Here is a 27980-nt window from a genome sequence, read left to right on the forward strand (position 1 = left end):
TAGCTGTAATGTTTCCTGGCTGCTGGGGTTATGCTGCTAAATCATAGAATCATAAAGCTGGAAGAGACTACAAAGGCCATCAAGTCCAACTTTATGGACAATGTAAGATAACATTAACTCCTTCCTTCACTTTCCCCTGTCATTATACTCAGCAAAGGGAAGAACTAGAAGTTACCTGGCTTCTTAGTGGGAGGTATGTGCCCTGAAATTATTTTCCTGTCTGTTAAGAGATCCGCATTTTGGCATAGACAGATGGTCACAAGACTGCACTATTTACCAAGTGGTTGCTTATACTACAGAGTCCCATTGCACCCAGATGTGCAGAGGTTCCTTCTGGTGAATAACCACAAGACATGTCTTGGAATTAAATTGGGCCACAGCCCTTTATTGAGGCAGAAGCTGGGTGAGCAAGAGGAGTGCATCCGTTTTGTGGCTGGTCAGCACCCCTGGCTGACCCCAGTACACCCCTGGCTGACCCCAGTACACCCCAATCCAGCAGGAAGGGGGCCTGCCCACCGTGGCCCCCTTCCTGCTGGGGTGTCAGGCTCGAATTGCAGAGGCATCCGCGGCATGCGCCATGAGCCCACCCCACCCCAAGCCTCTTATGGAGGCCCCCAACCACGGGGAGGACCGACGTGCAAGCTCTGCCTCCACTTAAAGTTGCGCTCCTCTGCTCAAACCGCCATGGCTGTGAAGAAATGAGCAGTACAAAAACCCTGCCCAAATAGGGAGGGAGGGTGGGTCAGTTTGCTCTAGGCGTTGAAGAAGGCCGGAGCAACTGTGTGCTACCTCATATATAGGGAGTGTGCTCCACCCTTAACACTTGTGCGCATCACACGATCAGGCGGGTGTGGCTCAGCCGGCCAGTTGGCCCAGGGCATGCATGCTCATTGCTCCGGAGCTCACCATGGGCCCTGTCCCCTGCAATTATAGCCCAGTTGATTCTGCGGCCGTTATTAACTACACAGGCAGTCAGAACTCTACACTGGCTGCCCACATGACAAGGAGAATGTCGACCAACATTTTAACAGACATCCTAGAACATGAGAAAATTATTTCCTTGCCTAGTGGTTAGGGATGGCAATGTCATTCACTGTGTACAGTTACAATCATGGTAGGAACTTAAGCATTACATTCTAATAGAAGTAAAGTGTAAAACAAACATATTTGCAATTCATGTACCCATCAAGTACACTTGACAGAGTCTTTTGATCAGATGCAGCTTCCTGTTCAATAATGAACCTGCATTATTTATAACACAAACTCATGTTTGAACAAAGACAAAGAGAGTGTGTTATCAGAATTTGTTAAAGCCAGAAAATGTAAAATGTACTACTGCTAAAGCAAAATGTACTATTCTCAACAAATAAAAGATAAAAACTTATTCTGGGCGGGAGACACATATAGTTGTTATTAACAACAACTGAATATAAATTTTATTTCATCTTATTTTTCACAATTTAAGTGATGCCATCCCATTCTAAACATCTCAAGAACATATACAAGAATATATTTAAAAACAGCTTTACTTTTCTACAGCAGATCGTTTCTGAGATTTTGATTGGTAGTTCAATGCCATTTTGGTTTCCATGCCAGTGTATATAGCGACACCTGAAACAAAACAAATCAGAAGTGTTTCATCAAAAAAACACATGTGTACATTGGTACGCAAACATTAACCAAGCGAGTAGGAATTTTAATCCATCACAATTGTGGGCTTTGTTCCAGGGAGCTCATTAATGAGAACTGCATGCATTTACTAGTAGGGATGAACTGAAATTTTCTATGAAGGTTTTTGACCACGGCAAAAAATTTTTTACCCCTTTTAGCAAAAAAATTGGGGGGCTGGCCTGAAAGTTTTCAGTGGAACTCATTCATTCAAAATACGGGTAGTGTTGATCCACGAAGCATTGTCCTAGCTCTTCATCAGCATCATAGTCTTCATCAGCTCTTCATCAGCATCAGCATCATACATCCAAATGATTGGCTATGAAATTTTATGACATGCCTGCATTTGGTGATATCCCCAACTGGCTTGGATCCCCCATGTTACTAGTTCCAGGAAGGAAATTATCCCCCAAAATGGCACTAAGCATCAGCAGAGACAATGGCAGCAAAAAGAACCAAAAATCACACAATTTTTTTTCCAGAAACAAGTTGACAATTGATAATGCCACTTTTACCTCAATTTTTAACAGCAAACATTTGAGCAGTCCTATTGTACTTTTTTGAACAGAAGATCATTGCTACTAGATCAGATGTTTCTGAAACCAACTGTATAAATCTTTTTGTGAATTTCTCTACATTGAGACTATTGCTGTTTTCATACAACTAGTATAAATAAATACAATATTTACCAAATATTTTCTCTGTGTTCTTTAAAGTAGCTCCTCTAAGAAGCAGATTTTCAGATCCCAATGGCCTGCGAAGATAAAATGGGCAAACGTTTGACAGTGATCTCCAAAGGATTGAGAGGTTTAAAAAAGGACTGAGTGGTTTAAAAATTCAAATAAAACAAGGAATGAACAAGGTGAGGATCAGATCTTTATCTAATTTTTGTTAAATTATAATCTGTCATTTTGTAAAGTTTTTGTTTAAGTCTAGTTTGCATTTTCAGATGCCTAAAATTAAGTACTCAAATCCTTATGCACATCTAGATCATCAGTCCAATTTTAAAAAATGTCTTAGAATAGCTTTGCCAACCCTAAGTTCCAAGGCACAGATGGAGACCACCCCCCAAACACCCTGAAATTACTCCTGCATTAGGTATAAACATATAAAATCTAGGGTTAGTCAGATGTAGATTCAACTTAACGTAATGGGATTATTCCCAAGTAAAGTTTGTGTAGGGTTACAGCCAAGCCATCCAACTCAACCTGATCAATTCTTATGTGGAAGAAAGCCCCGCTGAATGTAATGGGACTTTCTCTCAATCAAGTGACCAAATAACTGCAACTTATCCATGCTGAAATCATCAAGTTGGAACCATTCCCCAGTCACCTGTGCACTATGTCATCCAGAATTTACAACGGCAATTTGATTTAGAAAGCCTCAATTTAAGTTTCACCTGGCATAAATGTACTGTCACGTGTTTCAGAAATTTTAATTGGAATACAACACACTGTCCATTTTTCTTTCACACTGATGTGAACGCACATGAAAACGGATTAGTGTTTGATATAAATGCCTGAAGCAAACTGATACATATACAACCAAGGACCGCAAAAGGAGATGATGTGCTAGACACACATTTCAAAATTGTTGGCAGATCTTAAAGTATGACCTGTAGAGAGAGCTGCCATGTGGCTGAAAATGCAGGGCCTGCTTTATTATTACATTACATTTATACCCCGCCTTTTTCTGAAAGACTCAAGGCAGTAAGCAACGTGCAGAGCTGTACAGATGCACATTACAGTTAGGGAGCTGTTAGAAATACTTTTGTTCTTTACCAGAAAACATGAAAACATGCAAGTAAACCATACCACACATACTCCACACCCATAAGAATCAACCTTGTAAGCCTAAAAGTCACCTTGATAAGCTTAGTGTTTGTTCATTCCTTTCCGTGTTCACTCTTTTGTCAAGTCAAGCACTAACACAATGCTTTCCCATCTAGATTATGCACGAACTGCCTTCTGCCTGAACTATACCCACCTTCTTCTGGCTAGCTTTCCTTTTTCACACCTAATTCCTCTCAGCTATACTCCAAACTCTGCCGCCAAAATCAGGCAATTATCTTGCTCTACAGATGTACTGCAATACTCCCTCCTCTGCCATCCTAAATCCTGCACAAATTTCTTGACTCTGTAGCTTGCTCCAACTTTTTTTTTAAAACTATCAAGTCATAGCTGACTTAGGGCAGCCCCACAGGGTTTTCAAGGCAACAGACATTCACAGATGGTTTGCCTACATGTAGCAATCACAGACTTCCTTCATGGTCTCCTATCCAAGTTTAAGCAGGGCTGCTTAGCTTGCAAGATCTACTGAGTTCAGGCTAGCCAGGACTGTCCAGGTGAGGGCACTCCCCATTAATCCTCATCAGTAGACATCACACCTCTAAGTATTCAGCCCTCAAGTTCTCCAAAATCGCCAATGTTTTAACAACTTCCATTTTCCTATGCTGCCATTATGGCATCCCCTTCTTCTGTTCTTTCAACTCCTTCTCAAAACAAGCCTGTCACTTTCCATCCACACCTCAAACTAACCACCTTTTGGATTTAAGCTGCATCCAATACCGTGACCTATCCTCCTGCTAATTTGCTCACCTCCCTGATATTCAATTACACTATCACAGTTTTACACAGGTATAAGGAAGTTCTGCGGTTGTTCCTGAAATTGCTTACTGAATTGTCTTTTTTGTTAAAGACTGATTAAACAGAAGAACAGCTTTACTTATGAATACATAAGCCCAGGGTAAATATTTATTTATAGACATAGCTAGTCACCCTTTTTAAAAATAAAAATTATGGAAGGTCATATACAAAACTCACACAAACAATAAAATATCAACACAAGATACAAAAATAAAAACAATATAAATCCCTAACACATTAAAAGGAAATACCATTTGGACTATATATGAATAGCTCAAATCTTTCCTCTGTATCTCAACACAGATTATATATAAGCACAAGTGATCTTAACAGAAGATCTTAAGAGCATTAGTGCTTTCAAATGAGAGCTTTGCAAAGAGCAGCTTGCCAGATACACAGGCAACTGATTATGGTCTAAGAAGTACACATTACGTTCTGTAAAAAAGCAGACTTCTGATTAAATTATACACATTCTTTTATGGGTGCATACACTTTGGAGAATAGGATAATACAAATTACGCCATAGGGTATTTGAAGCAAAAGCAAGACACAGTCATTTATCAGTAAGTATACTAGGTCATATTAGCTACCAGGTTTTAATTCTTCAGTGGAAGCCGTCAGGAATTTTATCATGAAATTTAGCTAGACTGATGCAACTGAGTATACTATGTGCCACAAACAGCTACATGACCTTTGTATATTGATATCTTCCCTCACAGCAACAAATCAAAGACCTGGGTCCAAAAAGATAAATGCATCAGATCCTTCAGATCTCTTAGTCATGAAACAGCCCTTGCAATATTCACACACACTTTGTTTTTACTATACTTCCATATTTATTGAATTAAAGTGTGTTGCAGAAATAAAAGAGTCAAAAACAGTGAATGTGATAGCTGAACACAGCTATGAAAGTAGCTGACCAAAATGGTAAATTTAAATCCTGAAGTATTGTTTTTCAAACATTTATTGTGAACATATTCAATTCAGTTTCTCAGCCATCTGAGACTTTTAAAAGATGCCATGAATTCCACAAAATTTAAAATGAGACAGAACTTGAATACAGGCAAATTCCCTGTGATCTTATGGCTGGTCTACACATGCATGTGGTAGAATTATGAGGTGGCAGAACGAGCCGAATCAGTTCAGACTACAAATGGAAAACTACCACCTCCTTCTGCTGCATGTGTAGACCAGGTTTTAGTGTAATCCTGAAATGAAGCTTCTTCCTTTCCAGATTTATCCTACAGCCTGCTGGTGAGAACAAGATTATGGGGCTGAGACCAAACTCCTCTTCTGCAAGCAAGGAGCATTTCTACTCAAGTGTGGAGATGTTCTGGCAATACCCCCTTCTTGTTGCAGACTCCCACATGCTGTGCCACGTTGCACCGCAATGATACACCAAACCCAACATTCTGAGAAGCTCCATAGACTGCAGCAATAAGGCAACATTCAACCTCAAGTCTTTTGCCATTCATCCGAGCTCTCAAACCATTTCTCTGGGTCAAATGATTACATTGACCCCCACATCCCTAATATATTATTAAGTTACATTTTATTCCCACCCCCGAGTATTTCATATGAATGAAAATTTGAGAATTGATTTGGATATAAATATAATATTTACTTTACTGGAATCAAGTGAATCCGATCTACATTCAGTTCACTATTCACATAAAAACACGTATCTTGTGGCTGGTGCAAATGTAATGCTCCCAATTCCTTGAATTCTTACAGTGGAATCCTGACAACACTTTCCAGAGAGTAGACAATACTGAGAATATAAGTAGGATTCAGAGTAGACCTGTTTAGGATTGTGCTGTTGATCATGTTTAGGAAATGGGACTATGCATGAATTTCCACCACTTCAGTGAAGTACTAATTTTCAGTGTGAAATATGAACAAGATTGAGAATACATCAGTTTTTAAAAATACACTGTTTCCTGTATGCAATTGAAATCTTTGTTTCAACCTTAAAACTTTTGACTAAAGAACCGAGATATTCCTATATAATGTACACAAGTGAGGAATAAATAACCTAAACTGTGTGTATACATGTGCTTTTTAAAAAGCCGCTGTCCTACCTTGCAGTAGGCTCATTTTGGTCATGGTAAACATTTATCCGGCCAACAAACCTGCAAAAGAAAAGCACATTAGGAAATATGCGTGACTGCAGAAAAACACAGAATAATGTAATGGTACTTCAGCATGGAAATAGCACGGAAACAGTTTTTGCTACTTCCTCTAGCAACGTTAATTACATATGTAATACAATGTCTTACAATTCCAGACATTTTCTCCTTTCTCTAAAGGCCATATATCCATAGCTGCCCATTCCTGGATTGAAATGACAATGAACAAACTCGTGTTACTATCTAAAACCTGAGCATTTCTTTCTCCTTTCCGCAAATTTACAACCAGAACGCCTCCCCGACTACCCCCCCCCCCCAACCTTCCTAGCCGGGAGACTATACTCAACTCCACAAGACAGAAAGGCTGAAGTGGAGGTGGGATGGCAGGATGGCTCAGCAGGGGCTGGAGGCAACCTGGACACCAGAGTCTGAGGTGAGGGAAACCTGGCACACCCAGGCTGGGAAGGGAGAAGCAGCCCAACCTTGTGGATAGATCCGCAAGGCAAAGGCCTCCGCGGGGATTCTTCCAAGGAGGAAAGAGTTCAGGAGTGAGGTTTATGTGGAACTGGCAGGGAGGCAGGGTTGGTGATGGAAAAGGAGTATGAGGCTGTCAGGCCAGGATGGCTGGGGAGGAGCCACTGGAGCCCACAGTAAGAAACTGGAGGCCACAACCAGGGGGGCTGATGGCCATTTCAAAGCAACAAACCACATCTGAGGCCAAGGGATGGGGCCCAACAGCCACAGCAGAGGAGGGTGATTCAGTGGCAGGTCCCGGGAGTGACAACAAATAGTACATGAGATATTTGGCCACAAGTTCCCTGCAGCCAAATGGCTGCTACAGGGAGGTGCTTTTTGCCCCACTGCAGGTGGAACATTTTTGCAGTACATTTACAACATTAGATAATTATAATCCCTATGTGATCTGCAGGCATATAAAACAATCCAATTTTAGAGGGTGCTGCCATCTTCATCACAAGAGCACACAGAGTACTCTGTGCTTGTGAATTTCTGCTTGCCTTCATCTGGTGACTCTGAAACCCATATAAACTCAGAAAATATTATTACAGGGCCCAATAATGTCAGTTCTACCATTGTGAGCCCATTCACTTGCTCATCCTCCGATGTGATGTATACCATCATGCTTCAAAAATGCCCTTCGGCTCTCTACATAGGACAAATAAATCTGTCCCCTAACTGAAATAATAAATGGACATAAATCTGACATTTAAAACCACAATTGGACACAGTTTCTGCCCTGAAAGTCACAATTCTTCAACAAAAGAACTTTAAAGGGTGACACTGCTGAATTTGGATTCTTGAATAGATTTGATTCTGCTTCCCCCCTTCCTTTGAAGGAAGGCTTGGGAGTTCTGACAGGTTACAGTTATCTTAGCAAAATCTTGAACTCCCAACCAGTTACAAATTAGCATAATAAGTGAATGGCCTCTCTATATACTCTTGATTAAGTCTGACTTTTAAATAATTACGTGGAATGACTACACATTGCATTTGAAGAAATAGGCTGTAGTCCATTAAAATTTTGTTAATTTATTAGATGCCACAAGGCTCCCGTTTATTTTTGCTGCAACTAACATGGCTGCCTCTCAAGACGTTTGATCTAGCTTGGTGAAGATACTCTAAACTGGTACCTTTAATCTGCTCTTCTCTGGAACTGCCCTCTACAGTAAATCTTTACCTTGCAAGCATCACACTTAAAACTGGCCATAGAACCCTGTCCTAGGCAATCAAGCAGTTTACTGCCCTTTCTTGCTAGAGGATAAGAGTCAAAAGGATGGCAGCAGCAAATCCTTAGAAGAGAAACAGCGGTCTTAAAGGTGCCACAATATCTGTTTTACTTTACCAAAACACACTAATATCACTACTTTTTAGAACACTGATAGTACATAATTGTTAAACAGACAGTGTAGTTAATATGTGTATTATAATTTTATTCCTATCTAAATACAGACTGAGGCATTTCATCAAGTCCAGTTATTGACTCCATCTCAAACTGATGAATACATAGTGGTATACAGTCAGCAGTCAGCTGTGACTTAGCTCTGTTCGGACATCTTCCCAAGTTAGGATCCTAAGCGTGATCACACAAAAAGGGAATGAAAGAAGGGCCAACAGAACTGGAACTACTTGGCCCCATTTCCACAACTCAAGTTTGGTGGAATAGGCACAAAACAGTTACAATATATTAATGGATGCTGGAGATCCTGCCCAAGTAAGCTCTTTTACAAGACATGACATCAGTCTCCAATGCTGAAAGAAACCACACCCAGACACCTTTAAGTTAATATTGAGAACCAATTGGACACAGCTTCTGACCCAAACGTCACAATTCTTCAATAAAAGGACTTCAAAAGGTGAAACAGGTTGATTTATATATACAGTATCCTTAAATAAGAAAAATAGCAAACAAAAAAATTAAGGTGGCAGTTAAATGGAATTTGAATTTAATCTGGCATTATATACATTTTCAGAAATAGTTTGGAAACCGTATGCATCAAAACAGCGTGCATCATTCCAGCACTAATACGTCGTGAGAAGGTAATTCAATAGCCAAGGATAAAAATGCAGTGCAAAAGATGCCAGCTAAGGTATCATACCTTCTCTCTCTCTCGATATTGTGGTCAGAAAACAGTACTAATAAAAAACTAAAACTCCTTAACAGCAATTTAGCGAATGTGTAAATACAGAAATCTCCATGACTAACCAACAGCTTGCTTGAATTGTTCCAGACTCTAATTAATGCTCACATAAAGAAAACATACATGAACAGACAGAGACACACCTAGAATCATTACAACTGCTCTAGTTCTACCATTCACCAAGTTGGACCAATAAGGTACAAGGTTGGAGGATAGGAGAGAAGGGAAGAAAAGGGAAGGGTCAGGAAAGCAAACATCTAGTAATAAATTAATGTTGCGTCGTTCTTCTGGCAAAAATATTTGAAAGGTCATCTCCCTGTGCCCTGATAAAAGTCCACCTGGAGCCTAGTATGAACAATACTTTTAGTTAAGCCATCATAAACAAAAAGAGAATAATTTATTGCATATTCTTACTTATATAGATCAGGTTGAGGTTGTTCACATTCAATAGTTGCGTGCAAAGTGTCAATATCTTGTTCACTTTGAAAGGACTTTGTATCCTGAACAGCATAATATGTCTGGAATGAACAGAAAAGGGACAGGCAAATCAGGTTCATTAGCCAAGGTACTTACAAAACTTAAAAAAGGGCTTTGAACCAGAAAAATACTGCTTTCTGTCAGGATATACCAATCAAGTAGTCAATTATTTAGCTTGCAAAATCCTTCAATTCTACATCATTACTGGATTTTTTTATCATCATGGAAAATTTCCAGCTTTGTAAGCCAAATAAAATAGCTCTGTTATAGTAAAACGAAGATTGGCAAACTTGTCAGGTCTTAAGATGGTTTTGCAAAGTGCACATATATACACAATTAATATCTTACAAGTGCATTCAAAATTTGAAATTGCTTGTTATTACAAAACATGTTCCATCTGCACAGGTCTTTGGCAAAAATTATTAAGTCACAATAGAATGGCTATTTTATTTGTTAAATGAAAAATGAGTACAATAATTTAAACACAGAAATGAGATGGGGGAAAGCCACTGTTTGGCTACGCTTAAGCTTAAGAATCCTAAATACCTCCACACACAAGATGCAGAGCTACAGAAACATTCAATCTGGTCTTATAGCAAAGTTTCAGCCAAGTTACTACCTTATGACTAGACTCGCCATCCAAACTTGCTGTTGTAACAAAACATGTTCCATCTGCCCGGCTACTTGACAAGAGTATTAAGTCACAAGGAAATGTTTCATCTTCTTTAACCATTACAATATCTCCAACCTCAGAAAGAAGGGAAAAAATGAGTGTTAGAGTATCAATTTTAAACTGCAAATCCAACCAATACAACCCTTCAAAGTACGGGTATGTACACTATACAATAATCAATAACACCACTTAACACCCATACAAATATCTGCTTTCTCTATTGAGCTATGAATGAGCAGTAACCGAGAAATGGTAACAGCATTATTCCAAGTTACAGTCTGGCAGCCCATACATAGTCACTTTGAGTCATATGCTGGCCCCACTGATTTCAAGGAATATTAATTCCAAGTGAGTATGCTTGGGAGTAAACCAGCCCAAACTGATGAATTAGCCACTGTTTGCAGGACTGGGGAAAGCAGTATGGTCTTATTTGCAGATTATTTTTTAAGAGTCAAAAGAAAAATCCATGAGGAATTTGAAAGCGGTTTAAATCTTGCTCTCAGCTGCTGCAGTCAGGTGATTTTCCCTTTCACTTGCCAAGTGGAGCCCTTCTAGGGCAAACTTTGAACTGAGATATAACACTACTAGTAGGACAAGAAAGCTACGTACTCTCAAAGAAGATGGGGAATGCTACTTTTTAAAAAGACTACAAAGGATATCTCACTCCATCAGTTTTGAGTGCTCCCCCTTTCTTTACCATCTATTTTTCCCTAAAAGAACCGTAGGGTTATTTCACACTTTATCACAGTTCTGCAAAAGAAAAGGCATTTTATTTGGACTGAACATCATTTGGAATCCAAAACCAGGACCAGGACTTTAGAACTTTTTTCTAAAGAGGTCATAATGTGACCCAAATGGGCCAGATTTTCAGTGCCATCCTAAGCAGAGTTACATTCTTCTAATAAGGTATAACTCTGTTGCAGTAGTCTGTTAAGCTGGCCTACTTAGAATCCTACTGGAGTCTACTCAGTGGAGCTTGTTCTGAGGAAAATGTTAGTAGGATTGCTCTGTTTACATCTCAACTACATGAAAATTATCTGATGGAACTCTATGAAAAATGCCCTTCTAGGCACGGGTTTCTTTTAGCTCCATTTAAATCAGAGCAGGATGAAAAATGTTAACACATTTCTACAAAAATACAGTCATTTTTCATGCTGTTGTGGAGTAAGAAAAAATATGCAAAATTCTCTCTGGAGGAATAAGAATGATCATCTGGCAAGCTCTAGCTTTTCACTGACCTACTTGGCCTGCAAACCAATGTCCACAAATAAACGTAAATCAAATGGCTTACAAAGAAATCAACACTCGAACATTCTGGCTAAATATCCTTTTCCTAGTCTAAAAAGAGTATGCACGTTCTGAGGTAGTACACTTCTGAATACTAAGTAACGTGGACAAACACCAAGGAAAGGCTGCTGCCGTCACCATATGCTGCTTGTTAAATTCCTGAAATCCTCTTTCTGGGCTCTGTTAGACAGCCCTTTGCAAAGCTCTTCTTGAAGAAGGGATGGGGTACATGCAAAGCCATTTGCTCTGTGCCATCGCACTCTGCAGATGATCAGGCAATTCAGTTGTGCAGAGAGGGAACAGAGAGGGAATCAAATGGCTTACAAAGAAATCAACACTCGAACATTCTGGCTAAATACTTTGGGACTAAAATTGTTCCAGAGTTGCTTCATGGAATATGATGTCCTTGTAGGCCATCATCAAGAACCCTTCAAGATCTTGATGACAACATCTGTGATGGTCACTATTTTGTCCCCCACTTATCCTGCAAACCACAAGCAGGAAAGGAAGAGACTGGAACTATTTCTAAAAAACATACTTTAAAGAATGCAGGAAGCGGCTTCCACAAAAAGAGCAGCCTGCTTTTGTGTCTTGAAACATGATCCTGTGTGTGTGGATACTCAACAGTAAATTCCATGATGGTCAATGGAACTTCCTCTCAGATAAATGTGCACAGGATTGCAACATCTCAGAGGTCTGCTGCCTAGGTCCAAATATGAAGACCTATATCAAAGCATGATGATTTCTGTGGGTGAAAACTGTAGTAACGCTTAGCATTTTAAAGTATTTTTAATACTGACCCTCTACTTCAAAAGCCTGGCCCTCGACCAAAGGAAAAGCTCTACGCAATGATTATTCAAGACCTCATAGGAGTTCTCTGTCTATGCAGATTAGTGTTCAAGCAATCACAGTCCTAGACAAGAAGCCCCCTTAGAGACATATCATAAAGCCACAAGAGCTTGATATGACAGAGAATCATTAAGAAGAAACAGAGAGCCCTGGGTTAGATCACCTTTCCCAGGGAAAAAAATATAATTCATAAGAAATATCGGTTCAGTATCCTCAGGATATGGTAAGACTGCCCCCGAAAATTAGTTTTACTCTTCCCTCAGTCAACTACCTCACCCCTATTTTCTTTCAACAAATTCTTAAATCCTAATTGAGAACACAGAGGAATCTGTTCAAAGTAGATTCCATTAAAAGGCATTATGTTACAAAATCTTACATGGATGGTTTCTTGGCATGGTTAAACGCATGGCCAGCCCTACCATTAGACACAGTGGAACGGTCTGTTTCAAACAACATATTTTTGAGTACGTTAAGAGCAACTATTATCAATTATTTTTTTACATTTGTTTTGAGCACCACTTTGATATTATATATCTCAAACATCAAAACACCTTGGGCTGTCCCTACCAGGACTGACATAGGTAGGACTGACATATTTTGTAAAACATTACTTCTTATATGGAAATGGCTTTTGACAAAGTCCCTCACCAAAGACTCCTGAGGAAACTTCAGAGTCTTGAGATAAGAGGACAAGTCTTCTTATGTATTGGAAGTTGGATTAAAAAAACAAGAAAGCAAGAGGACAAATGAATGGTAAGTTCTTGCAATGGAGTGATGTGAGCAGGCATCTGTACTGGAACAGGTTCTTTTCATCAACTAGTTCATAAATGACCTGGAGTAAGGGGGTTCAGTTATTTAGGGCAGCTAAGACAAAATCAAATTGCAAAGAGCTCCAAGATGATCTCTCTGCAAAATGGGAGAAAGGGCAATAAGATGGCAAATGAGATTCAGTATGAACAAATGTAAAGTGATGCATCTTGTGACAAGGAATCCCAACTTCAGATATGCACAGATGGGATTTGATCAACAGGCAAACAAACAAACAAACAAACAGGGACCTGAAGGCAATGGCTTTATGAAATGTTAACTCAGTGTGTGCCTGTGGTGACAAAGGTAAATTCCATGCTGGCAATAATTAGAACAGGAACAAATAATAAAACTGCCACTATCATTCTACCCTTATACAAATCTATTCTGAAACTACACTTGGAATATTGTGTACTGTTCTGGTTGCCCAACCGGAAAAAGAATATTGTAGATCTTGAAAAAAAGCAACCAAAATGATCAGGGCTAAAGCAACAGCCCTACAATAATTGGTTTAAATGTCTGAGCTATTTAGCCGGGAAAAAAGGAAAGTAAGGCGAGAGGAGGTTTATAAAATTATGCATGCCATGGAGACAGTGGACAGATTTTTCCATCTTACATAACACTAGAGGGTCATCCACTGAAGCTGAAGGGTTGGAATTGAGGATAGACAAAAGAAAGTCTTTCTTCACACAGTGCTTAGTTAATTTGTGGAACTTGCTGCCATAGGATGTGGTCAACCCAGAGGGCTTTAAAAGCGGAGTGGATAAATTAATGGAGGACTGAGCTATCAACGTCTACTAATCAAAATGGATATCAACTCTCTCCACTCCAGAGGTAGTATGCCTCTTTAAATCAGTTAATGATTTAAAGATGATGCTATCGCAGTCTTCCTGTTTATGGGCTTTCCGGAGGGAGTTGGTTAGCCACTGTGTAAACAGAATGTTGGACTAGATGGGACTCTGGTCTGACCCAGCATGGCTCTTCTTATGTTAGATTTTTTTTAATGTGATAAGTAGAACGACTCTTCAGCAAAATAAAATTAGAAGGTTTTCAGGTTTGTTACATATCAATGGTTAAAGGAAAGTTTCTTTTTCCTGTATACTTTATGCTTTAGAATATTTTGTTTCATATTGTTAATCTGCAAGCTGAAGATGCTGGACCTGAATTCTGCTTGCGCTGTAGAAGAAATCCCGGATTACAATTGAAAGGAGAGAGGTTTTGCTATGAGGGGCAGTGGCGGAGTGCACGGAAAATCGCCCCCAGGCCCCTCCCCCTTCCCCCCACAGTGCCCCCATCCCCCTTCCCACACTTACCTTAGTTCCTTTCCTTTTTCTATAACTTTTTCAGGCTGCAAAAGGCCTGTTCGCAGTAAAAATGGTCTGAGGAACTACAGTTCCCAGGAGACCTTGGGGCTCACAAGGTCTCCTGGGAAGTATAGTTCCCATCAGGCCATTTTTACTGTGAACAGACCTTTTGAAAGAGTTATAGAAGAGAATAAGGTAATGGAAAAAAAAAATGCTTGCGTCTTGAGAAGTATAAGGGGTGGGCAGAAAATATAGAATGTGCACCGGGCACAGTTTGGCCCAGCTACGCCTCTGATGAGCGGACAACTCCGCAAGTTTTGTTCCTTTCAATTTTCATTCATTACTGGGTTTTGAATACAAACAAATATCTGAGCAGGTATAGATTTAGAAATGTAATGAAAATATATAACATCTGCTGTTAAAGGCAACAGTTGCTTCAAAATCCATGAACATATCCCATATATATGAAAGATAATATAAGCACTAACGAAGAAAGCCCTCTTCAGGGCACATGGCACTCACCCTCAGTTTGCGGCTCTGTTTTCTAACCAGTTTGCCATGTCGAATAAAGTGAACAGGACATTGGTTCATTGCATTGTCAGCTTTGTGACGAAGCCAATCCTCGTAGCCCTAAAAGAAATAATTAAACATTCCAATCAAATAAAAAATATTATTTAGTCAATTGGTATGGTATGGTATATTTAATTTATATACCGCCCTCCCCCGAAAGGCTCAGGGTGGTGTACAACAACATAATAACAACATAAATAAATATAACATTGTAGAACAATCATCAATAAACACATCAATAAACATAGGGTCAATAAACATAGGATCACAACATCATAAACATAATATCATAGCAACATAGACATAGCATTATAATACCAATAATAATCCACAATACAGTAATAATAGAACATATAAACATCATAAATACAAGTAAGCCAATTGAGACCAGTTTACCATAAATTAACAATAATTCGATAGACAGATAGTGTCACCTTACAAAGGAAAACAAAGATAAATATACAGCTATGCCTAGTGCAGGCAGTAGCACCACATATTAGCTAGTAGAAAACTCCCCAAAAAGCCAGTTTGCACAGAAGAAAACTTCTAGAAAAAAGAAAGAGATAAAAAGAAGAGAAAGATAGAAAGGAGGGGTAACCTGGACCCGTCTGCTACCCTGTGTCCAGACACCCCCTTCAACAGCCAAGAAGAAGAAGGAAAAGAAGAATTGGATTTGTATCATAAAATCTGAGAAACTATAATAATTTATTTGGTAAGGGTGGAAAGAAGGTGAAAGCAGGAGATGAAAACGATGTTGAATGTTTGCCGAGTTTGTAAAAATAACAGAATAATTCCAGTTCATTTCTCAAAGATCCTTTTATTAAGGAAATTTAGAATTCACTTGTTTCCAATTCGTTCTTTTTTCTCTTCCTATGCCTACAGGTGACATCATAGACCATGGTTTTCCAATGCTAGAAATATCTGGTTCACCCGGAGCTGTCTTACATTTGGGGTTAGGAAGGATCTGTGGAATGTCAGATAACTGAAGGCAGGGCAGATTGTGAAGATCATGACACCAGGATACAGCACTGCCTCTTTGTCCCACTATTTTATTAACATGGACTCTAAGCTAGATTTTAGAACTCCTACTTAATCCCCCAGCCCAATACTAATCCCTTAACACTCGTCAACAGCCAGCTAACATTACATCTGCTAGACACATGCAGTTTGCATGTTTTTCTATTAGTCACATTCACTGAAGAATAACAAATTACAATGATCAGTCTCCAGTATTTAACGTATTTTATGAAAAGGCATCAGTATTGATCAATGGAATTGAATAATCATATGGTAATACATAGCAACCTTCTACAAATTCTTGGCACTTCCGAATTGTATGACATGAAACATGCAAGAAAAAGAGGAAATGTAAATAAAGGAAAGAGCATAACTAAAACCTTTTGGTACTGGCTTGGTCTGAGGGAATGGTTCATATCTTCAAGTCAGATTAGCAAGGCTCCTACCTGTTTTATAGCTGTTACAGTGATGACAAAGAAAAGTGGAAGCCCACTCGTCACGGGACTAGTTGGTGTGTCAATAATTAACTGGAAAAAAAGGAGACATCTTAAGAAAACCACCTGTCATCTCCTCTACAGGTTGTGAGTTGCAGCATGCTATCTTGTACAACCACCTCAGTTTGGGAACTGTCAAGCACACAAAAAGAATGCAGGAGTTCAAATCTGGCTGGGCATTTGATTCCTCCATAATGCACGGAACATTTTCTTCCAGCATATTTAAGCAAACATTCCCAGTCCTGACTGGGAAGTTTCTTGATAATTAGTGCTCTTTTCCTCTCTGTCAGAGGGTTCAATGGTCTCCATGAGCTCTATTGAGTAATTTTGCAATCCACAGTTCTGTTCAATGAAGACCAACAGTGCCCAAGGGCTTCTAAACAAGTAACTACTTACTAGGAAATGTGCTTAGCATGCTGCGCTAACTTGCTCAAAATACCAGATACAGAATGTCACTGATTATTGTGGTTCTTAAAATTTCATCTTAAAGACTACTCAAAATAGAAACCCTTTCTGTAAAGTATTAGAAGGCTTAATTTTGAAAAGTTATTTTCAACACTAAACTGTAAGCAAAATAAATCTTGATATAGATATTGTATTAAAAATGGAACACCATGAAATATGTATATCTTACCTGTACAAGAAAAATGATAAGAAAATAAAAATTTGCTATTCTTCGGAACTGCTCAAATAAATTCTTCGGTACAAAGTTCCAAAAAGTGTACTAGAAGAAATAAAGAAAGATTTATGACAATAAGCTCTTTTTAAAGACACACAACATGACATAGTTTACTACTGATGATAAAAAAGAAAAGCAATTGGCCCACAGAAAATTAATCATACGTAAATATTGGTTTATAATAAAGTTAAGCATGACTACCTTTCTCTGGATCATTACCACAGTATAATAATTTCTTGCTATGAATAAACACAGAACATAGCTGCAAAATAATCTAATAATCATAAGCAAATTTGATACACTGAGTCAAGATGGTAGCCTTGATAAGCAGTGTGGTAGTCTAAATTCCAAGTTTAGGAAGAGAAGGAAGTGGCACTCAACTTTCTGGGCATGGCTATGATGTTTATTTGGAAAGTATTGCTCTCTGAATAGGGTTCTGCCTTTCAGCTTTTTCTCTCATGAGAATGTGAGGCTATGGAATTAGGGAAACTTTCAACAGGCCTCAGACTGGATCACACAAGGCACCTGCTAGACACTCCTTTGTGCCTGGTATGAACCTGTATTTAGTTACTGCAGCCCATTAAATCCCAGTACTTTTGCTGGACTCTTCATCTGCTTTCAGTGACAACAGAGGATGTTTCTATCTACTTGAAACCAGCAGTTGGATCCATAGCGCCAAGGCATCTGCCAATATTTCATGCATCAAAATTTGAGAAAGCTATTATTAAATGACAAGTTAGCTAGCATTACTGACATGCCTCTAAGCAAATGAACTCTAATATGACCTGCTGGTAATATTTCCACTAAATGTGGAGTCAGTAACACAATCAGACAGCTCTTCCGAAATGATTTTCAGACACATGCAGCCCATCTGCAGCCGAAGCGAAATGGATGGCAATACGAAGCCAAAACTATTATCAGTTTTCCTTTCTGATTAAACTCTTTCAAGTATGATGTATAGGAAATAATACTGTAGATAAGAATACAAAACAAGAAACAGAAAGGCTCTATTTAATGTTACGTTTAACTGTTTTGACTAGTCTCAGTAGAGTGGCATAGGATGATGGGAACTGTAGTCCATAACATCTGGAGGGCCGTGAGTTTGACACCTATGGAGTGGCGAACCTATGGCGCTCCAGATGTTCATGGACTACAATTCCCACCAGTCCCTGCCAGCACGGCCAATTGGCCATGCTGGCAGGGGCTGATGGGAATTGTAGTCCATGAACATCTGGAGTGCCATAGGTTCGCCACCACGGGAGTAGACCATTGTGTTATGGTTGGAATAATTATTCTGGGGCCATGGTGGCGAACCTATAGCACTCCAGATGTTCATGGACTACAATTTTCCATCAGCCCCTGCCAGGGCTGATGGGAATTGTACTCAATGAACATTTGGAGTGCCATAGGTTCGCTACCACTGCTCTAGGGTCTTCAACAGGGTTGTCAGCCCCATGTCGGGAAATACCTGGAAGATTTGGGGGAGGAACTTCAGTAAAGTATAATATCATAGACACCACCATCCAAAGCAGCCATTTTCCCTAAAAGAACTGATCTCTGTCATCCAGTGATCACCTGTAATTCTAGGAGATATCCAGGCCCCACCTGGAGATTGGCAACCCTTGTCTTCATAAGCGGCTTTGTGTAAGAGAGCACCAAATTTGTACTTATTTCTATTCCACCTCTGTAATCATTTATTTCATTTACAGTCCACCTTTCTTGCCAAGACTGAAGCTTTGTTACAAAATCCAAGAAACACAATTAACAAGAAGAGTTGGTTTTTATACCCCTGTCTTCCCTACCTTTAAGGAGTCTCAAAACAACTTACGATCACCTTCCCTTCCCCACAACAGACACCATGTGAGGTAGGATTGAGTCATGGCTGCTTTTTCTTCCCACTTTCTCCTCAATCTTTTTTCTCCTCATTTTATATTTATTTCTTGATTATTTAGATTTTTATTCCGCTCTCACTGACACAGCTTCCAACATCATTTCATAAAACCATACGCAATTCATCCTGATGTCTTAAAAACCTAACTGGGGGTTAAACAATTTAAAACATTCTCCCCAGGCTCCCCCAAATCACACAATCAAACCAAAGAACAGAAAAGGAGAAAGGAGGGGAAAGGAAGCCAGCCAAGATGGATCAAACCACGATGCTGCCCTCAACTACAGGCTTGGCAGAATAACTCCATCTTACAGGCCCTGCGGAATTTAAATAGATCCTGCAGAGTCCTGGTCTCATTAGATGGAACGTTGTATCTCTGGCCAGGGCCAGAGCTGAGAATGCTTTGGCTCTAGTTGAGGACAGCCAGACACTTTTCAGGCCAGGGATTAATAGCAGATTGTTCTTAGAAGAGTATATAAAGCACTGGACGAATATGGGCTCTCCACAGCATTCCCATAAGGACCCATCAGTTAGTAACTGGAATTATCAACAGGAAATTTAAAGAATGCTAAGACTCCATAATTGCTACTCTAAGTCTGTGCAACTGTATAATTTGGTTTAATGAATGGAGAGTTGAACAAGGTGACAGACCAAAATGGCCAGAAGCAGTGGGTCATGTTTCCCTGTCAAATGACCTCTGAAGCATCTTCTATGACTGGAGGAGACCCATGAAAATTCTCCCACTTTCTTGGAATGGGTTTTCCCCACTATGAAAATAGTCAATGATCTTTAAATGAGGCAGTCCAGAAAAGGCTTCTGTGTTAAATTATCTTCATATTCTCAGAAGTCCTCAAAATAATTTTAAATTGTCAAAATCATCAAGAGTCCTTGTAAAAACAAAACGTATAAGAATATGCTTTGACACTTTTATGCAATAACCCAACCTTTTCACTATGAAAGCTCATCATGGCTACTTTCTGAAATTACTTTCTGAAATTACTTTCTGAGCACCATGACAGAATGAGAATTCAAGAATGAGTCTCCAAGATTGTCATCTGAAACTGTAACCACTACACAAACTGGCTGTTGTGGACTGGCCAGGCTTAGGTGAGTCATGCAAATCATGTAGTAGCAAGTCACCCAATGGTTGCAGCCAAGCCAGGTCCCAATGAGTCTTCCCACAAACATCAAAATATCCCTAGGAAGGACTTGTCCCCATTTGCCTGTTACTAACAGAAACAAAAGATTAAAGGTTGACAATACTGTTGATATTGCCTAGCAATGGCCACTGAAAGAATTCATTTTTAAGCTTTGTGCACTGTTTCTACTATTTTGCAGGGTTTAACAAACCCCCCCCCCTGTTTTTTTTAAAGATTTCAGATTTTTCTACAAAGATTTTTGTCTGGTTTGTAGAATGATCTGTTTTGTCTATTCACGAACCCAGTCTCCAGATTTAAGAATCCATAAATGGGCCCACATTAGATATACTGATATACACACCAGGCCAGTGATGGGTACCTTATGCCCTCCAAAAATATGGGAGGGAGACAGGTGCACGTATCCAAGCGCTTGTGGACTCTGCCAAGCAGGACTTTCCCACTTCCCCTCCTGCTGCTACCCACTGAGCCCCTGGAAATCTTGTTTTTAAGGCTCTGCACAGGAAGAGAATAGGTGCTTCCATAAATGGAAATGCCATTCTGTTCTGGGAAATAAATGCTTGAATAGAAGAAGAAGAGTTTGGATTTATATGCCCCCTTTCTCTCCTGCAGGAGACTCAAAGGGGCTTACAATCTCCTTACTCTTCCTCCCTCACAACAAACACCCTGTGAGGTAGGTGGGGCTGAGAGAGCTCCGAGAAGCTGTGACTAGCCCAAGGTCACCCAGCTGGCGTGTGTGGGAGTGCACAGGCTAAACTTAATTCCCCAGATAAGCCTCCACAGCTCAGGCGGCAGAGCTGGGAATCAAACCCAGTTCCTCCAGATTAGATACACGAGCTCTTAACCTCCTACGCCAATGCTGGTGGCTTCTTTAAAAGTGTAAAATACTGTTTGCGAAATGCATACCTCTACTGAAGTAAAGGTAAAAGACATAATTAAGAAGGGAACACACTTTTAAAATGGGATGACTACTTTTCACAACATTCATTTCACATTCTTCATCTCATCTGACAACTTTCATGGGAGAAACAGGAGAAGGAAATAAATTCAGTTTCCAGGAGCTTTGTTGGAAAACCAATGCAAAATACAGATTGTGGTTCATGTATGACAAGTGTCCATGAAATACCAAGGGTCTCAAATTGAACTTACTAAGCTGTGTTACTTTCCATACATTAGAAACATCTTTAACCTAGTAAATAGCTTCATCTGCTTAAATCAATCACCCAAACTCAGCACACTTATTAGCCTGTGCTTTTCCTTCTGTTTCTTTGAGGTAATTACTCTGCTTGAGCTATATTTTGGAGCAAAGGACATTTTTAAAAAATTCTAGCCTCAGTAAAACAGTTACATTCAAAAGACATGCGATACACAGAAGTCATATACTCTATTAATTAGACTATGTATCTTAAGATACCACCCTTACCAAATTCTAGTTGGTAAGGCACTTGGGCACACCAATATAAAGGCACTCCTATTCTGAGAAACAGTCAAATATGAACAGCAGTTAGGAAGCTGGCCAGACAGAGGAATACTGACAAATTGGGTAGAACAAACATGTCATGCTCTACAGACTGTACTGATGTAAATGTAGCAACATTTCTTAATTGTACTCATAGCTTCCTGTCTGGTGACTGACTGAACAGGAGTCCAATGAAAGATTGAGGAGCTGAAGTTGTTGCTATGCAAGTTTATCCCAATGGGAAACATAAGAATGCTTCCTGATGAATTTGAAGTAGCCTTTTTGGGTGTCAGAACATATAATGTTAACTTTAAGAGAAAAGTCTCCAATCAATCCAAAGCTTCAAAGAGATGATTGTCCCAATTCCACTTCCCCGTTTTGTAATTCAGGAGATGGAATATAGTATTTTAAGAAAAAATGAATTGAAGGATTCCCCTATTTTGTTAATCCAGACACCAGTCTCATGTAAACTTTGCGCAGCCACCTTGGCATTGAACAACTGAATGGTGTCTGAGCCCCAGATGAATAAAAGAAACAAGTAATATTTGTTGCTTCTGTAGCCAAACTTTAAACTTAAACAGCTTGCACTGACCAAGTTAATCTCTGGTCAGACCAAACCCCCAAGTATTTACAATAGAGGACCTCAATATCATTACCATAAATTTGCCACTTATAACATACATGAGATTTTTGATAGTTAACTGTCAGACGTTCCTCTATTCCTCTGTTGTCTTCTCCACTGCTGAAATTTTGACTGTAAGCTCCTTGGGTCTACCCCTTGTCCTGTCATCTCACATTAATCTGGAAAGCAGCACACACATTGATGGTGATGCACCCTAGGGTAAAATGCAATGCTGCAGTGGCAGAATTATTTTCCTAGCAACAGAATGCACCACTTAATGACTGCTGTTTTAAATGAGTAAAAGTGACATCAGAAGGATCCATTGGATACTCACCGTGAAGGGTCTTTCTACTGTAGGTTAGTGGGGCATCTTGTATGGGTGTCTTCTCCACCAGTTGCAGAGAGACAGGAAATGACAAATTAATTATCCTTGTGCTTCCTGTGCAATCTCCGGGATCGCTTTCCCTCAGTTCCCCCGCCTGGCACAGTAGTATTGAACATGTAAACACAAACATATAACAGTAACATGGAGACAACAACGGCTGAACAATAACCCTAAACTGTTGTCCGTCTGAGGCCTTCCCTGAAGGAATTTCAAACAAATTTCTGTAGAGAGCATGATCGGGCACTAATAGAAACTAGGGAGGGCCAAGATGCCCCACTAACCTACAGTAGAAAGACCCTTCACGGTGAGTATCCAATGGATCCTTCTACTGTAGGTGTGGAGCATCTTGATAGGACCCCAGAGCAGTGTCCCGAATTCGGGTGGGTTTCATCAGTCCCCGATAATGCTCTCCAGAACCCTTCTGCCAAAGGCTGACTCTGCCGAGGCCAGGGACTGAATTTTGTAATGGCGAACGAAGGTGGAAATAGACAACCAGGTTGCCGCTTTACAGATGTCTTCCACCGATGCATGATTTCTAAAGGCCGCGTTGGCGACCGCATTACGGACTGAGTGGGCGGTGATTCCCAAGGGAATGGTGAGACCAGAAGCTTTGTATGCTTCGCATATACATGCTTTCAAGGTGTTGCTAATAGCTGCTTTGGACATTAGTTCCCCCGACTTGGGAGGGTGAATGTTTATGAACATACTTTCCGACTTCCGAATGTTTTCCGTTCTGATAATGTACGCTTTTAGGGCGCAGCGCGCATCCAGTGTGTGCCATAATTTTTCTTTTGGATGAGTGGGATTTGGCATAAAATTTGGAACGACGATCTCCTGGCGACCGTGAAACTGTGAGAGTTCACTTTTGGAATAAATGTAATATGTGGGAGGTCCCGTCATGAGGAGACACCACCCTGTATCTTTATAGAAAGACACAAGACTTATTATTGTTTACTGATAGAGCTTCGCAGTTCAGAGACTCTTCTTGATGACGTTATGGCGATCAGAAATAAGGTCTTCATCCTTACTCATTTGATATGTACTTTTTGGATGGGTTCAAACGGGGGGGGCTTTCAATGTGAGTGCCGATAGGACCGAATGTAGACGCCAGGAGGGAAACCTGTGGATCACTGCTGGTTGAGATAATTTGACTCCCCTCAAGAAATTCATGATATCTGGATGTTTGGTGATTGGATTGTTGTCTGTGAGGGGGAGGACTGTAGCAATTGCTGCCAATTGTCTGCGTAAGGTGGAACATTTGAGACCCATGGAGTAACCATGTTGCAGGAACTCCAACACGACTGTGGTTGCCGGTTCTATAGGATCGTGTTGTTTACGTTGGCACCACCTGACGTACGCCTTCCATGAGGAGTTGTAGATTCTGACCGTGGAATTACGTCTGGCCGCTAAAATTGTGGCTGTAACTTGCTCCGAGTACCCTTTTCTTCTTAGGCTTGTCCGTTCAAGTTCCACGCGGTCAGCTTTAGCCATGTGGGGTCTGGATGTACAATAGGGCCCTGAGTCAGGAACTCGGTCGTGATTGGTAGGGTCAGTGGCTCTGAGACTGATAGTTCTAGGATCGTGGAGAACCATGGTCTCCTGGGCCATCTTGGAGCTACTAATATCACTGATGCACCTTCCGCTGTTATCCTGTGCAGAAGTCGAGGGATTAGCGGAAACGGAGGAAACGCGTAGAGGAGAGTTGTCGGCCACACTGCGTTTAGAGCATCTGAAGCTGTTGCTTGTGGATGGTAATTCCGAGTCATGAAGTTCAGGAGTTGTGAGTTCTGCTGTGATGCAAACAGGTCGATCTCCGGATGCCCGAAGGTTTTGCATATGAGGTCGAAGACAGATGGGTCGAGTCGCCATTCGTGTTCGCATATTTTCTGCCTGCTTAGCCAATCTGCCGTGAGGTTCTGAGACCCTTTGATGTGTAGTGCTTCCAGGGATGCTACGTTTGTCTCTGCCCAGTGGAGGATTTTAAATTAAGCTTCCCTGTGAAGCTTGGCTGATTTGGAGCCGCCCTGGTTGTTGATATGCATTTTGGCGGCTACGTTGTCTGTTCGAATGATGACATGTTGATGATGAATTTGGGGCAGAAAATGCTGAAGAGCTAGGAGAATCGTTCGAGTCTCCAGTACGTTGATGTGCAACTTGGATTCCTCCTGAGACCAGATACTTGGACATATTGTTGGTTGAGTCACGACCCCAGCCCCTAGAAGGCTGGCGATCTGTAAATATTTGTTGCAGCGATGAGGATGTAGATATGTCGTTTCGCCTTGTCTCAGGTTGGACCGAGGCGTTCCACCATATCGCCGAACTTTGTTGAACTTCTGAAGATAGTGTTAGAAGCTTGTCTTTCTTGTTGATGATGTCCAGTTGGTGGTATGCCCGAAGGAAGTGTTGTAGTGGTCTGCGCATGTAGTCGAGTGCCCACTGAAGTCAGATCGATTACCGATATGAAAAAGTCCCAGCAGCAAAGCTTCGCGAGGTTTCAGCAAGGAGTTGCATTTGGCAGACTATGATTTCCAATGTTGTCTGAAGTTTTGTGATCTTTTCTTCTGGAATAAAGAAGCATGTCTTGGAGCTGTATCCAACACGGCGCCCAGGTGTTCTAAGCGAGTAGGGGAGTTAAGGAACTTTTTCTTTGTTTATGATAAAACCGTGTTGAGACAAGACTTTTTTGTACCTACGTTGGTATCTTCGTTGGCCTTGGAGGATATAGAACATGGCGTATCAGCCCAGATCGTCGAGGAGTAAGAGATAGCGTGTACCCTTGTTCTCTTAGTAGAATGATTGGGGCCAGAAGCACTTTTCGAGAAAGTCGAGGAGCCGATGGCAGCCGAGCGGTAAAGTCTTGAATTGGTAGTGATGATCCTGGACCCGCGGAGCAGCAGAGTATTTCCTGTGTGATTTGTGAATGGGAATGTGTAAATATGCTTCGGTCAGATCTAGTGATGTCAAACACGGAGTCTTGATGGCGAAGCTGAAGCTAGTAATCGACCTGAGTTTCCATTCTGAATTCCGGGACCCAAATAAATTTGTTGAGGCGTTTCAAATTCAGAATTGCTCTCCAGTCCCCGTTCCGTTTAGGGGACTGTAAAAGAAAATGTGAATAAGTTCCTAAGAACAGTTCCACTGTAGGTACAAGAGCTCGTCGGCGTGAATTTTTGATAGGTTGAGAGATTGCTTCCAAAGTTCTGTTGGCTTTTGTCGGGATTCGTTTGAAAGTGGTGAAATCATCACATGATGGCGTGGGTTGATAATTGAATTCTATCCATTAGCCTGTGGAAATGAGCTTCCCATGTCCCACCTGTCCACGTGATTTACCTTGCCAACTGTTAACTGGAAAAAAAATTGGAAGTGACCTCCCACCTGAATGGCTTGGTAGTCATTGCTTGTTTTTGTTGGAGTTGAAGGTTCTTCCTTGTTTGTTGAACTGCTTAGGTGGTTGTTTGTAGTTCCGAAAGGACTGCTGGTTTTGCCAATTTGTTCTTTGTCCATCGCGTTGAGACCTTACAAAGGGGGGGGGGTCTTGTCGCGATCTATGAAAGTAAATTTGTTAGTGTTTGGCGATCACCAATGTCAGGTCAGCGGACAGATTTTGGCATTGTCTTTTTGTTATCTTTTGTTTGGACAAGTACTTGGTCCAACTCTTTACCGAATAATGCTTCTCCATAGTAAGAGTATCCAGCCACTACGTGCTTAGATTGAATGTCAGCTTGCCACGGTCTGATCCATGCGTTGCGTCTAGCAATCATGTTGGAAGCCATGGATCTTGCCACTAAAGCCATGGCATCGAAGGCGGAGTCTGCTATAAAGGAGTTTGCTGATAGAATTCTTTCTATACCCTCCCTGACACCTTTAGCGTCGACTGGGATCATTTCCAGGAGTCTTTTCAGCCACACCATTGTGGCTCTGGCCACTGTGGAGGAGGGGGTCAAAGTTTTGATGGCTGCTGCCAACCATTCACATGAACCTGTGTAATGCAGCCTCTCGATCTCCCACATCCAGAGGGTCTTTGATGTTCCCTTCCCCTTCTTTGGCTACCAAGGCTCCAGAATGCAAGACAGTCACAGGGGCATCCACGGGAGGGTTTTGGAGGAGAATGTGGAATTGCTGAGGCATCAAATATTTTTTCTTAAAGTTGTTGGGCAAGCCTTTATGAGAGGTGGGATTCATCCATTCCCTTTGAATCCTTTTTAAAAAGCATTCAGGAACTGGGAAAAACTTTCCTCCTTCACTATCCTTGGGTAAATAATCAGACTTCCCTTTAGGGAACCCTTTAATTGGTTTCCTGGGGGCAGGTGCTGAGGCTTGAGATAAGAGTTCTTCTGCGTCTTCAGGATCATGGAGATCCAGGGCAGAAATAGTTTTGGAAATTAAGGCTTGTATTTCCTCTAGTTTGAAAAACTGAGTGGATTGTTCAGGGATTGTTTCAGTGGTCTCCTCTGAGTCAGAGAATTTTTCCCCATCAACAGTCTCATCAAGGCTAGATAGCCCTTCTTCTTCCTCCTCTGGGAGGGCTAAGGAGTCCCTTCTGTGAAAAACGGAGTCCTCTCTGCGGAGGACTTCACGTTGATCTAAAGGATAGAAGGCTGGGGTTGGGCGGCTAACAAGCCTTTGATCTCTAGCATCAATGCTTTGTCAATCTCCCTCCTGAGAAGGTTCTGCAAAAGGCTGCAGGAAGCGCATTCATCCAGCAGCAAGCTGGAGTCATTTGTCCCTGGAGCCGAGCTCCCCTGCTCTGGATACTGCGGGGTGCTTGCCTGAGAGTGACACACAGGGAAGAACAGCGCGATCGTAAATATGCCAGCCTCAGAGAGGCAGGCACTGCAAGCCGTAGCCCTGGGAAGGCTGGAGAATTAGGCCCGTCAGGGGGATTCCCTCAAAGAAGTAGCGCCATGGGAAGCCGCGAAACTTTCCGATCCGTTTGCAGGCGTCTCTTCTTGGAAGGAAGCGATCAACTCTTGGCGTGCTCCTGAAGCCCGTTTCTCCCGCGCCCGACGTTTTGGCGGTTGTTTTTGCCGAGGTGGACTTTGCTCCCCTTGACTTTTTCTTGGCTTTTCCGGGGTTTGCAGAGCGAGTGCGCTCAGCAGCAGAGGTTGCAAAAGTCTCCCGCTCTGGGGAAAAAGACCTAGCTTCCATTTCGGCTTGGGAGGGGTTCTAAGAGCGAGGGGGTGCCCTGGGGCGTTTTTGAGAGTTAATCCCCT

General features: G+C 41.1%; 1 protein-coding gene across 7 annotated transcripts in view; it reads right to left on the reverse strand.

Moving 5' to 3' along the window:
• ATP11A (ATPase phospholipid transporting 11A) overlaps window positions 1-27980 on the reverse strand; it is a 139947-nt gene that overhangs the window by 44016 nt on the left and 67951 nt on the right. For all 7 annotated transcript variants that reach the window (XM_048493166.1, XM_048493167.1, XM_048493165.1 and 4 more), the window contains 8 exons: window positions 17212-17301; window positions 16530-16610; window positions 15019-15126; window positions 10196-10324; window positions 9514-9617; window positions 6395-6445; window positions 2358-2422; window positions 1530-1611 (listed from right to left, as the gene is read on the reverse strand). In XM_048493166.1, coding sequence (XP_048349123.1) covers window positions 1530-1611; window positions 2358-2422; window positions 6395-6445; window positions 9514-9617; window positions 10196-10324; window positions 15019-15126; window positions 16530-16610; window positions 17212-17301 — 710 coding nt within the window. The remainder of the gene's footprint in view (window positions 1-1529; window positions 1612-2357; window positions 2423-6394; window positions 6446-9513; window positions 9618-10195; window positions 10325-15018; window positions 15127-16529; window positions 16611-17211; window positions 17302-27980) is intronic.

This window comes from Sphaerodactylus townsendi, linkage group LG04 (genome assembly GCF_021028975.2).
Source record: "Sphaerodactylus townsendi isolate TG3544 linkage group LG04, MPM_Stown_v2.3, whole genome shotgun sequence".
In the NCBI taxonomy this organism is placed as follows: domain Eukaryota; kingdom Metazoa; phylum Chordata; class Lepidosauria; order Squamata; family Sphaerodactylidae; genus Sphaerodactylus; species Sphaerodactylus townsendi.